This window comes from Ostrinia furnacalis, unplaced genomic scaffold, assembly GCF_004193835.3.
Source record: "Ostrinia furnacalis isolate ACB-3 unplaced genomic scaffold, ASM419383v2 OfSCF1132, whole genome shotgun sequence".
Classification (NCBI taxonomy): domain Eukaryota; kingdom Metazoa; phylum Arthropoda; class Insecta; order Lepidoptera; family Crambidae; genus Ostrinia; species Ostrinia furnacalis.
In genome coordinates this window covers 1,510,016-1,524,178 of record NW_021131371.1, presented here as the reverse complement: position 1 = coordinate 1,524,178, position 14,163 = coordinate 1,510,016, and the positions used below count along the sequence as shown (strand labels likewise).

The following is a 14,163-nucleotide window of genomic DNA, read 5'->3' as shown; positions in this document are numbered from 1 at the left end:
CAATTTCGTTTGAAGACCTAAGCCTAACGTTTCTCGTAGAGGTGCTAAATAAAAATGCAACATTATAAAATTAATATTTTATATTTGTTCAATAAAAACTACATTGTGGGCCGGTATCCCGGCGCCCGGGTAACACGACCTTTGTATTATCTTGTTGAATATAAACTCTGCGGGCAGACTGTGTCATAAGGCAATGGTGTGAGTGTGACGGCCGCGGGCTCGTCAAGGCATCTGGTCCGGCGCGGCGATCCGGCTCCCTCGCCGCCGTTCGTACGTACAAATTATTGGAATGTCACGCGGGATGCGAACGTTCAAACATCAAATCATTACAAACAAAACCTAACGCTAGGCCCAACGGGCCACTCCGAAAATACACTCACATTGAAATATTGTACAATCTCATACTCTCGCGGAGCGCCCGGTAAGTCCGTCGAAACGCATCCGAAATTATCATTTAATCAATTAATTAATACCCTATAAAACTTACAAAACCGGTACTCTTAAAACTTAAGGCTAAGTTAAAATTAAACGGAATTGAAAATAAATTACCTAGGTACAATATTTTATTCTAGAAAGCTATTTATAGGCGCACGAGGGATGTTCGGAGACGCGCGGGTCAGTGCGTGGCTTCCCGCAGCTTCTTGGCTACCGGCGGCGCTTGCGCATCCATCGAGTCGCCCAATGAGTTTTCTTCCGCTGAACTCGCCTCTTCTATTGGTCTGTTGGGACAAAATAGAGTATGTCAGTCAATTGTTTAGTACATCATTAGAGTGCGTGGCAAGTAGAAAATAACATTACTAAAACTGGGACCTGTATTTTACGGACTTAGAACCGTTGTCAGATTGGGTCATTAATCTACCCACGTCACTTCGCTGTTGTGACTTCTTTCTCCCAATACGCGTAACTACACAACATTTCTTTTCCATTGGCTGTATGGCTTTATTAATCTAAGGCTTTATTTTGATTTTGACAACCAGTTTGCCTCATGTTTGGATGGCAATCATATACGAAGTACATAATTCTCTTGTTTCACCATGTTAAAACCAATTCAAGCACATGACGGGTTAATGTATTTTCGCATAGCTATGTGAAGTGCTTTTGTCTCTGTCAGAGTTTCATGCAAATGCCATGAAGTCATTTTCATACATACTATACCGTTACTAATGGGCTAAGTTGTACGCAGGGGCGTAGCTACTAAGGGGCTAGGTGGGGCAGTGCCCCGGGGCTCCCAAGCTTAGGGGGCCCCCGAATCCTTGCCAGAAAATCTCAATTGAACTGAACTTTAAAAATTTCTCCCATTTTCAAAATAAATAGAGAAATTCGAAAGTTATAACTAGGGTGGAATACCCTAGTTATAACTTTCGAATTTCTCTTCTAAATTCTTTCTGTGGGTTGTAGCAGTGGGGCCCATTTTTTTATTTGCCCCAGGGCCCTTGGTTACCTAGCTACGCCACTGGTCCCAGCTTTGATATTGTCAGGATAAGGAGGGCCCTACTACCAATGCTGGGTTATTTCGATTTTGGTCACATAACGTTACAGAATCGTTCGATTAGATGAGTATTATTAGAAAATCAGATTTTAAGGTATAACGTAGAATTACAGTCTATTGAATATACAGAAAAAGCCACCGTAAAAGTTAGGCTTACGTTATACCATAAAAGCTGATTTTTATATACAATATTAGGGCAATAATTAGAAGTAGTTTCCTCATCAGCCAGACAGTTTAGACAGTTACATACAACTCCTTGTCATACAGTTTTTTTAGAATAGCTGCCAAAGCCACGATGACCCAAACTTCATGATTCACCAACATTATATCCTATATACTATATACAGGGTGTTAGGTAAATGGGTATATGAGCCGACACTAGCCCATGTTAACATGGTCTTATAAATGGTATGGTGAAGTCAGAAATTTGATATCATCATTTTAATTTTTTAAATTTTCATACAAAATTAATTTTATAAAATCCGATTTGTATGAAAAATAAAACAATTAAAATGAAGATATCAATTTTCTGACTACACCATACCATTTATATGACCATGTTAACATGGGCTAGTGTCGGCTCATATACCCATTTACCTAACACCCTGTATACACTGACAAACTTTCAGCTTTTATAAAATGACGTAGGTCTGGCGTTCACTAGCTCTTAGTCTATATTATTTTGTATTTTTTTTAATCCTTACCGTTTCGCGCGCGGCGTGCTCAACGCTGAGTCTGAGTTGTCGGAGGGGGAGGCCGGCGTGGCGGGGGTGGGGGGCGACGCGGCTTTCGCGTCCATTGAGTCTTCTGTGCACGACGTCGTTGTGTCTTCGTTTACTGAGTCTGCTGCTAATTTGCCTGGAACAAGCGAACATTTTGGTTTAAATTACTGTAACGTTCTCTAGTAGTCGTTGGGTTGTTTGGAAGTGATGGCTTTTTAGCGATAAAAACGCCTAAGGCAGTGGTTCCCAAAGTCTGGCCTACGACTCATCTAATACTAGTTCCCAAACTCGGGACTCACCTATAGGAAATTTCGCCCTCTGCCCAGCGGTTGGATCGTAGGGTGGTACGGCGTTCTACAGGCAGGGCCCACTCAATGTTCGCTCGCGACCCATAGTTTACGGGACTATTCTCCCCTCTCGTTCCCACCACTGCAACTCCTGTGTAGCCAGGATCTACAGCTTGACCGCCACAAAAACCCAACCATCCATAGTTTGGGAAACCTTGAACTGAGGTATTGTGGACTTGCATTTCTTTTGTCAGTTTTGTTTGATATGCATTGTCCCTTTGCGTGCGACACCTCGGCATGATACCGACTGGATGCCGTTTCAGTGTCGGGCTCGTTAATTTATTTATTTAGTTTTAGTTTAACGTAAAATCTTTATCCCTATAATGCAAAAAAGTTAAACCCGGGACGAACACTGTTTTTAAATAACATTTCCAGACCAGAGTCTAACTTTTTGTAATAAGGGAGTTATAGTATAAAAAAATATAACTGATTAATGATTTATATTATACCTATTTTAGAGCTAAATTAAACTCTATGACAACAGTCGAATAAATAAATCATAAATTATAACCGCAATTAAGTATTAGATTTATTTCCTTAAAATTTGTGTTTGGAACACCTGTGTGTATGTGTTTTAAAATATTTACGCATCTTTTATTAAATTCCTTTCTTTGTACACAAAGATCTGTAGTTTCATTTGTACTTACTTACACAAAGTCCGAAAAAAAAATCTTAACATCAAGCTACTAAAATTATTTCAATATTTTAGTCTTCGCCTTTGTTTTATTGTGATTTTAATTTAAGATTAATTAATCATCTTTTGGATTCAACAAAAACATCTCAGTCCCCAGACCACTGAGTTTCGCGATGGAATCGCAGTCCAATTTCACAGTTATCTGATTGAAGTGCTCAATTGACGAAACGCTCGAGATAGCGTTTGCTTTCTACTTCTTTGTCGCATATTTTCGAAAAAAATATTTATGTAAGTACCTACTGTTTTATCATTTATTTATTTGACATTTACGACTTAAGTAATCGATCACCAATTGCAATTAAAATAGCAATTTAACATTTAATGAATCCTTGGCCGAGTCGCATTCTGAACTTTGACTTTAAAAGTTTGTCCAGCTGACTGCAAAGGTGGTTTAAACTGCATAAATAGGTAACCGGCTATGATAACAAGCGTTATCCGCGATGTCTTTCGTAGAATTGAGAATGTAAACACCCTAAATGGGGCGGGGAGGCGCTCCCCCCTCCCGGCCACGTGGTTGCCCGCACACGTGGTTTTGTTTTCTCTGGACTGCCGTGTGAGGCATCATGATGTAAATAAATAATGACCGTTGCCTTGACAACGGCGTCGCGTGATTTGACGTAGGTGCAGTCAGTAGCGCCTGCACTTGATTAACTTTGGCTGTTAACTATTTTACTATCGCAATTAGACAGTCATCTGTTTTACTGATAGTACGAGTAGAAGCTACGAGTATGTTTTTCTCGCTTTTTGCGAAATCTATAAATCGCTATCTACAGAGATTTAAAAGCAAAATCAATCTAAAAAGAAACATTAATGGATGTCTTTTGTATGACACATTATGTATTTCTTTTTAAACGTGGCACTGTCAAGTCACGTCTGAATCAAGATTGAAGGGTAACAGTGGCAGGCAATGAAATTTGAAACAATAATCATGAGTTGGCCGCCGTCCCATCCAGGGCAGAGATATTCTGAACGCGATAAAGATGGTCGCAACCTACAAAGCAATGTAGGCTGAGTTTCAAACTGTTGTTTTGTGCCTGTCATCAAGCCGCTACTCGGTACTAAAGGACATTGATTTTAGCTGTCACGGAGCTCACACTCATTTACAAATGGCAGTTTTAATGAGGACGCCAGAACTTTTTTTACTCCTGCGAATCACAATCTGGCCAAGCCAAATTACCAATAAACATTCAACAACTAAAATGGTCCTAACTGCCTTAAATTTTAATAACATGTATTTGATACCATTACTTTATGTGCCGCAATCTAGGACTATGTCCTACTCACGCCGTACGACCCATTAGTTTATTCAGATAATGCGAGAAACTGGGCGAACTCTATGGCCGAAGAGGCACCTGAAAATACTTTATCACCAACATGCTAACGCAATAGCTTTTCGTCAAAAAAATGGTTATGCTTACCGTTTCCATTTGTGGACGGTGGCTCAAGATTGCTTTCATCGCTCGGCAGGGGCGAACCACCGTTCGTAGGCGCGCTTGTGTTGGGCTCTTTTCCGAGCAGTTCGGGCTGCAGATCAGATACTATGTTGTGTGTCCATAACGCCAACTCGACCATATGTGGGGACCATTTCTTGCCACAGCCGTTTTGTTCCTAGAAAAGAACATATCGTCACCGTCGTGGCAGAATTAAATAACTGACACTTTTGGCAAAAATCACTTTTTCCACTTTTTGTATAGTAGAAAGTGTTACCTATATTTTGGTCTTACTCTCGTGGCAATATCTATGATATTTCCAAAGATATCTTCAGTTTAGTGAAACTATTGACCATAAATTACAACTCTGTTTGTTGTAAAATTTACCTGGCAAAACTGAATAAGTGACTTTATTTAATTCTGCCACAACTCACTGCAAAACATTGCTTCAAAATACTTGTACTAAGAAAGTCAATAAGTGACTTTATTTAATTCTGCCACAACTCAATCCGAAACATTTGCTTCAAAATACTCGTATAATTGTGTTTGAAATTAAAAGTAACATTTAAAGTAATTTTACAAAAATGAAATAAATCAAAATGTTCATTACTCAGATGTTAAACCTTCATCATCATCGTCATTTCAGCCATATAGGACGTCCACTGCCGAATATAGGCCTCCCCCAATGATTTCCAATATGACCGGCTGGTAGCGGTCTGAATCCAGTGCTTTCCTGCTACCTTTATGAAGTCCACGTTGTGCTTTTCGGTATGTGCCCTCCACTCCAGAACCTTGCTGCCCCATCGTCTGTCAGTTCTGTGTACTATGTGCCCTGTCTCTTGTACAGAAAAACTGAGCATAGCCCTCTTCAAAGCACGCTGTGCAACTTGAGTAAGAGGCCGCGTTCCCGAGCCGTCATCAATGGTAACACATACAGATTGTAGATTTTTTCCTTTAGGCACTGAGATATTTTGGACGAAAGGATGTTGTGTAGTTTCCCGAATGCTTCCCAGCCGAGTTGGATTTGACCTCTTTCTCTACCTAGCTGAAACGTTTGTCCGAGGTAGACATACTTGTCAACAATCTCAAGATTCGAGCTCCTAACCGAAACTGGGTAGGGTGCAACATAGACATTCGACAAAAGCTTCGTTTTTCCATGTTGTTCACCCGAAGGCCTACCTTTTGGGAGATTAAGGTCTTCGAGCATTGTGCCGAGGTCTTCCAGTGATTTTGCCATAACCACACAATATCGTCGGCAAACCGAAGCTGAATGATGTACTCGTCGTTGATGTTTGTGCCGAATCCTTTCTATTCAAGGAGTTTGAAAGCGTCATCCAATGCAGCGGTGAATAGTTTCGGAGATCCGGAGATATAACATCTCCCTCATGCCTCGCTGCAGAGGAATCGCCCTCGTACTCCACTCCTGTACTCGGACCAACATGGTGGCGTTTCTGTACAAGCACTTTAGCACCTCGATATGTACCGATACTTTTCAGAAACCGGCTTGTTCGGGAGGCTAGAAGTCATCGAACCTACGCGCGAGATCATTCGTGATAACTTTCGCAAACAGCTTGTAGACATGACTCAGAAGCGAGATGGGTCAGTAATTCTTCAGCAAGGTTTTATCCCCTTTCTTGAAGAAGAGTACCACCACGCTTCTGTTCCAAGCCTCTGGCGTTGTTCCCTGGAGTAAGACGAAGTTAAATAGTCTCTGAAGGACCTAGGTTATCCCGTCATGACCCGGTGCCTTGTTGTTCTTTAGGTGTTTGAGAGCCATCCTAATCTCGTATAGGCTGATAATGCTGATATCCACAATATCTTCGTCGAGGTATATAACTGTCCATAAAACTTTTCAATCTCACCCAGAACCTCGGCTTTTGTTGACGTTACACCACCTTCCGCAGTCTTCAGCTTCGTCAGCTAGCTTCGCCCAATAGATTTGTCTCTAGCGAACACTTTCGAGCATTGGTTCCGCTCTATCGCCTCTTTAATACTATTTGTATTAAAGTTGCGAACATTATGTCGCAAGGACTTCCATGTCTTGTCTATTGAGCTGCCGATGTGCCTTAGCGTCAACGGAGATCTGCAGTGACATTGAACGTCGTTCTGCCATGACGTTGAGGGTAAAGCATCCCTATGGATCCCTAAGGAGATATCCCTATTACAGTTTTATTGTTTTTGGATTATTTTAATTTTGATATTCATTTTGATGTTGGTTCTTTCAACTTAATTTCAATGTTATAGGAATCTGATGTTGATGGTTACCATAACAATTTGTTAAACATTTATAAGTATTTAATAAGTAAGTATATTCTAGTATTATTTAACAATTTTACAGATTTTGACTAAAATCGCATTAACAAAACAAATAAAATAAAATGAATAAATCAACATTTAGGTAAATAAAAGTGTGGCAAAATTAAACAAGTGTACTTATTCAATGGAAATATTCGTTTTTGTAATACCTTGGTTGTGGTAAAACTAAATAAGTGACATGCAAAAAGTAAATAACTGCAACTTAGTTGTAAAATACGGTTGTGGCAAAACTAAATAATTACATTTTTATTTTTTTATTTAAAATAATACAAAATAACATCATCGAAGAATATTGAATTAATAAAGGTAAATTTGCTGTATAAAATATCAAAAGACCGACGGTAAAATATTTTTACCCTTAAAAGTTATCGCCATTTTTAACGAAAAAAATCACAAAAACGTGAATATCTCGCAACTTTGGTTTTGTCAGTTATTTAATTCTGCCACGACGGTGACGATATTAGTTGTCTCATACCGTTGTAAAAAGGACGCAATTCATTTGTTCGTGATTGACAGACTTGTTTATTATCGTGCTGTCATGAACTACGAAGCCAGCCAAGTTGAACAAAAAATTAAAGTAGCTATGAGTGCTCATGTAGGAAAGAATATTCTCATGACAAGTTCATTGTATTTTTAATACCTTTGCTGGTTCGTCGTGGTAAAGCGACGTTCAATCATACGAATATTTTTGTATGCATTAGGCAATTGCAGTCTTTGTTAGCGTGACAGAAAGAACAAAACACCATTGTATGTAGATATTCAACGGTCAACTTGCGGCTTTGATGTATGGCTGTTATTTTGCTAAGTTACGATCGATTGGCGGTTTATCTTTATATCTATTGTTGTATACGTACCTTATTTAACCTATCACAGACGGTCTTTATATGTTTAACAAAATTGAGGTATTCCTTGGCAGTGTAGTCGCTACCTTCCATCTCTGGGATGGCTTGTAGGCACTCGTCGGCCATGAAGGGGGCGATTTCTGGGCTTGCTGCCGCGAGGAGGGCTGACGCTGTGGCCGTGCCCACTCCTTTGAGGTTGCTCAGCGCAGTCATAGCTGACTCTATATTCGGCAGTTTACGGAAGGCTTTCTTTGTTTCTTGCATTACGGCTCTAGGTGTGTTCACTTTTATAAGATACGATAGTTGCGGGTAAAACTTCCCTCTCTGCAATGAGACAATGTGTTGTTATTTGTTGCATAGATCATGTCGTGACTGCATCGTGTAGTGTGATGTCGTAAAGTTCTAACATTATTGTGGTGCTAAAGAACGTGTACGTGGAATACTAATGGCTTTAAAAATAATTACTTTGAGTTTTATTATTAGTGTGATCTTTTACACGAGTAACTAACTAACTAAGCCACGATAGCCGAACGGTAAAGTGGTCGGAATGGCCGCCTCGTGATCCGGGGAACACGGGTTCGGTCCCCGCTGCCGCTCGACTGTTGTGGTGAGCTCACTCTTGATACAAGCATATTTAACTTAAGATTAACTTAAGAGCAAAAAAACATGTGCTAAAGGATTAAGTTAACGAGCACTGTCTGCGACAGTGTCTCGATTTAAATCAACTGTTAGTATAAAGAGACTGGTTGTTATAACATCGGTTGGCGAGTTTACAAACTCACCGCTTGTTTCCATTTCATGAGCTGGACCAGCTCCTCGTGGATCATATGCGCATCTTTACCCCGGGCTTTGATCTTCTTTGGTAATTCATTCTGGTACCTGGAAACAACGAAACATATTGTTAAAAAGTGGAAGCAGCAAAAGACTAACTATTACAACGTAATAAAAAATCTCTTGGCTGGAACTTGGCTTGACACATGAATCAAAAAAAAAAACTTAGAAGATCAAGTGAGTTTTTTTTTTTCATTATTAGTTTAGGCATAGATAGACACCTTTTTGTGTTTGTCACTATGCTAAAACTTGCTGGATGTGAATCTAAGGCACTTCACTCTATAGGTGACAAAGTTTAATTAATGGTCTTTGTAATTAATAAAATATGTATTCTAATTGTTTGACTTACTAGTTATCAATATTAACTAAGCAGAACTAAAAAATATACAATAGTAAATCATAGAATTAATTAATAAAGAAACTTCCATGACTCCGGGAGAAGCACATTTCATTCGCTTCAAACCCTCAACTCGAATCCTCTATGTTAACCAACGATCCATGTGACAAACAAAATCCATAAATCATAATCATTCCGTTTATAACTTTCATAAAATGTTAATTAATAGTCATCACAAAATAATTGTTTCATTCATCGTATCACTGAATTCAGATATGACTCGGATGAACTAAACACATGTGTCTTACATCTGTTGAAGATATTAACTGAAAGAAGCTAATAAAAATTTACTAAACTAAATTAATCATGTCTGAACCAACTAAGTAGTTAGGTTGAGTAGGAATTATAAGTAAAAAGCTTAAAAAATTTGAAATTAAAGAATATTAAACAGTTTTTAACATTATGGTAATAAAAAACAATAAAAGAATGATTAAGTTCTAAAATTAAAATTGTAAAAAAAAATACTGAATTAACTTTAAAAATAGTTTTGTGCTAATTAGTAAAGTCTTGAGAAGTCATTAGAAAAATAAAAAAACATAATGTAACAAAAAAGGTAGACCTTACATTATAAATTAAAAGTAAAACAAAAAAGCATCAATCTCTTTCCTATTTCAAAATAATTCTCAAATAGAAACACACCTAGGGTAATGTAGGTACCTACAGTAAGTACAAATTAGTCACTTGATGATTTTAAAAATTACCATGAAATTTTGGTTTTACGCTAAAAATACCGTTTATTTATTAAAAATGTAAGAATGTGGATCCTTAGTACAATTTTTAAGTATAAAACTAAGTTTTTATTTAATGACTAGGCACTTAAGTAGGTCTACTTCATTTGATGACTCATAATGGAAAATTATAGAGTTTAAAATTACATTTTTTATTTATTTTACTACACTTTAGTCAATACTTTAATATAGCAGCAGAAACCAGTCATTAATTAAACAAAATTCATTGAATTAATACCAATGGTGAAGCTAAAAGGCAAGTCACCATTTTGAACGGATGTGAGTCGTACTCAACAAAGCATTGTATTAATAAGTGAAGTAAGCTAAAAATACAAAAACATGTCGAATTTATAATCAAGTATGTTATTTAGTTAATGAATCTACATCATTAACTCAGGAACATCGGGAAAATATGTACGTAAATGCTTTAAAACGAGTCATGATACGTAAAGGACAGCCACCATTTTATAACGCCTGAGCGCTGCGATATTTTCCCCCACACTGGCTTCAGGAAAAACGATCGTGTCAAATTGACATCGATCCCACGTGACGCAGTGATTTTAATGAGCACTCCGCGGACTAGAGATGCAGTCCGCGAGGGAGGTAGCTATCAAATCAGTTTGCACGGATACACACACAATACAAGTTCATTGACACGCCACGGCCGCATTTTCTCCTTTCAAAGACGTTCGTACTTACCAATTGTCCAATTTTATGAGTTCCTCTGGTTTCTTTGTTTTCTGTTCAGCTTTTAGTTTAATCGCCTGTGGATATAACTTCAATACACTGTCAAATTCTTTTGCATCTGCCTCCAGAAAGAAAGTAGACGTGTCTTTCGCGGTAGCCATTGTGAACGTTCTAAAATGTACAACACTGCGTATTTAGTTTAGCTATAGCGCCGAACTCGACGCGGCGGCAGCACCTGGCCAACTGGGCGCACTCTCCCCACTCGGCGCCATCTTGTTGACTGAACCTCGCAATGACGTTCGATATTATTATTCGAAATGTGTTATTTTCACCCGGATTTTACTTATTATTTCGATTTATTCCTTTATATTGTTCTATAGATTGACCCTACATGTAATTTTAGTTGGATTACTGCACGTTTAGAGCAAATTTTAGACAGGTTTTGAGACAAAAAATATACTTACTCGCTTGCACAAGGTTATATCGGTCGCACATTGAGTCGTGGCGTCGGACATTTGTCTGGCCTCCACCCACTGGGAATAACAGGATACAAAAAAATAAATCCATGTTATTCGGAATTCACTTCACCACACTAAGTTAATTGATGTTGAGATTGAAGTTTAGTTGTAAATGAGCACAAAAATCACTTTTATGTTAGTCACGTCGACCTCGGAGCATTATCAATTTCCTTAAACGTGACGCAACACACGACACCGTTCTACCGAAACGGCTTTGGTAAACACGCATATTTTCCGTTGCATTGCAGTACACACTGAGCTCGGAGTAGTCATGAAGTAGTAACTAGCGGTGTACATAAGGCATTTAGGTAGTAGGACGTACATATCACCGGGGTGGAACGTCACCAAACCAATCGGCTTTGTTGTTTTGATAGATCGCCATGTGCTCTACTCCCTCTAACAATTTAGGTGTTTTATCGGTCATTGAACAGTTCGCGCTAATTGTTTGCTGTTATTTATTTGAGTTCAAATTGCCGCCAAAACCCGCTATGAAATACCTACTACGGTATTACCTGAATTATGATTCCATCCTTATGGAACATACATTAGTAGGATATCTAATAGAAAAGAAATTACAAAAGGTAGAGTTCCTCCTATTGCAGTGCCTGTTATCTTATAAATAAATTAATTAATACATAAATAGCATTTAGGTCCTGTATTTTAATAAAATAGCGCTTCATAATAAATTTTAATCGGTTTTATTACGTAAAATGTGCACCTTCTCATTCATACACCTAGACGTAAGATAATTTTTGAAACACCTGGATGAGAATTCCTCTTCCCAGAATTCACGAATTTAAAAATTTCTGAACGACCTATAACTCTACAAGGGTTAACTGGTAGAAATCGCGGTCGGCTGACTTGTGAAATGTGTAAGCTAAGCTTCTTACTACAAAATAAACTTCATTTAGTGACATTTATTTTTGTAAGTTGTAATGAATCATAAAAGTTAGCTGAAGAATCTTCCTTTAGTTTAGATAGATTTTTTCTCTTAGGAATAGGATCAGTTCCTTCCTAGGTTTAATTAAATTGTCGTTGCGTCAGACGGTTAAATGAGGTTAATAAAAGACCGTTATTAATTATTCTTTTTTTAAATAATACTAAATACATATTTTTAAGTTAATTTGAGTTACACAAAATTACTAACACTCCCGTTAACCCCTTCGTGCTTAATAAACGCTTGTGTAACATGTCGGTTCACCACAATACTNAATCACCATTTTCGACTTAGCTCCCTTTTCACTGGGGGTACAGAATAGTACCTACAACGTCCACAGAAATACTTTATCTAGATAATTATATTATTTCTGGGTGTATTAATTACTAATTAACAATGAATAGTAAAAAGAGCATTTATTTATTTAATGTAATACTAATACTGTCGTTAATTAGGCAGTAAAATGACATTATTGTGAGATAGAAACTAGTCACTATGTAATTTCTATAAACGAAGTTAAAAAAAGACGAGAGATGAGCTTACTTAGCGATTTTCAGTAAATTCGGTCCAGTTTTTCACGCACTTGATGTGTCGTAGCGCGTTCGTAACATCGTAGTAGAATTTTCTACGATTAAAATAATTACCTACGAAACAAACGTGCGTTCGTAGCGTTAGTTTTCAATTGTTTTCGCATTTTAAACATTTATTCGTTTCGTTTATTTCGTTACTTTTAAAATAAGGAAAATCCACTCTAAATGGTTTGAAGCAAACAATAATATTATCGCTCTTTAAACACGAAAAATAGCAAAATACCACGCAACATTCGTTGATAACAAAGCGAAGCGAGGCGAGCGCGATAACGATAGCTCACAATAAGGAAATTTTGGAAGCGAACAAAGTGTTACTTTAGGGTGCTGTTTGAATACGCGGGGTTATGACGGCCGGCCCTAAAATAAGAAAGCGCTCGAGGGTTCGGGTAACAAAAAGTATGGACGCTTTATTCGGTATACTATGTGACTCTTAATGACGTTCGAATAGAGTTGAAAGTCAACTGTTGACAGCTAGGGTCGGTTTGGGGTTCACCGTTCGGCGCGGTTTCATTTTTTATGTTGTCAGGGACGCCCGTCCCGAAAACAGCGCTTTTAAGCTACGCAGGCGCCCGACCATCAGACTGCCTGCTGAGAGAATCTACGGGCTCAGCGGGAAAGAGATGACAACGTATTTTGCCCGCGAATTTAGAAGCAGAATAACTTCCAAGACCGATTGCTTGCAAGATAAAAATACTCTGTATGTTGCACTCGAAAGTAGTAGAGTTATAGACTGATAAGATAAAGGATAATATACGGAGACAAGTCAAATGTTGCGCACACAACGTTGTTATGGAAAAGGGCTAGGTTCCGTACAAAAGACATTTGGTCTTGGTTCGATACTTCGAGAAGAATAGAGAAAGATGTGCATTAAAAAAGGTACAAAAAATTTTCATAAACCTTTTAAAAGAAGATTTGTAGGTAACTTTCGAAATATGTTACCAACTTTCGTTTCTTATGTTTTTTAAGTTCATAATTTCTGGTCATTAGATTTTTTCTTTATTTTATTGTAGTAATGGACCGGAGGATTTTACCATTCCACCCACTCTGTTACAACTATGATATCACTATTATCACGATTTGACGAATGTGAGATGTTATTATGAACCATATTCTACGAGCAATAACCACATCCATCGCGCGCGCCCGTATAGTTTGCTGTGCGCTTCGCTCGCATAGTCCGAAAGCACAAAGGATATTTGGTAGGATTAGTAATTTTCCTGGCTGCATCATTGAGGCTCGTTAGCTCAGCGGTTAGAGCACCCGGTTGAGTTTCAATAGAGGAGGACGGGGGTTCAAGTCCCTCACGAGCTGGTAATTTCTTTTGTAAATTTGAGTGAATTTTTGGTCTTTGAAGATGTAATTCCAGCGTGTTTTGTGATAATATTTTAATTTTACTATGTTAATAAGTAAATTGCCATTTTCACCTTAGGTTTAATGAATGGTAGTATAGTTGCTACCTACTAATATCCTACCTAACTACGTAATATCTAGTTACCATAAAAATACCCTATGTAATAAATAAAACCTAAACCTAAAATAATATTATTTTTATAAATTTTACATTTAATTGTAAGTACTAATTTAATTAAGTAATTAGACATTAAAAACAACATAAACAACATTAAAGAAACATTT

At 37.8% G+C, this 14,163-nt stretch overlaps 1 protein-coding gene across 1 annotated transcript; it reads right to left on the bottom strand.

Annotated features, from left to right (window-relative positions):
- Positions 1 to 159: 159 nt before the first annotated feature.
- Amun (protein amun) lies at positions 160 to 10,762 on the bottom strand. Its single transcript, XM_028302557.1, has 6 exons — positions 10,496 to 10,762; positions 8,623 to 8,719; positions 7,853 to 8,164; positions 4,671 to 4,860; positions 2,194 to 2,347; positions 160 to 719 (listed from the first exon to the last, which is right to left on the bottom strand). The coding sequence occupies exons 1-6, from the start codon at positions 10,642 to 10,644 to the stop codon at positions 617 to 619; spliced, it is 1,005 nt and encodes a 334-aa protein (XP_028158358.1). The 5' UTR covers positions 10,645 to 10,762; the 3' UTR covers positions 160 to 616.
- Positions 10,763 to 14,163: the final 3,401 nt, after the last annotated feature.

Excerpts from the sequence above, each read along its gene's own strand:
- Amun (XM_028302557.1), bottom strand. The coding sequence starts at position 10,644 with ATGGCTACCGCGAAAGACACGTCTACTTTCTTTCTGGAGGCAGATGCA. Across the intron at positions 8,165-8,622 it reads TCATGAAATGGAAACAAGCG|AGAGGGAAGTTTTACCCGCA; the intron begins GTGAGTTTGTAA and ends GTCTCATTGCAG. Across the intron at positions 4,861-7,852 it reads TCTGTGATAGGTTAAATAAG|GAACAAAACGGCTGTGGCAA; the intron begins GTACGTATACAA and ends GTTCTTTTCTAG.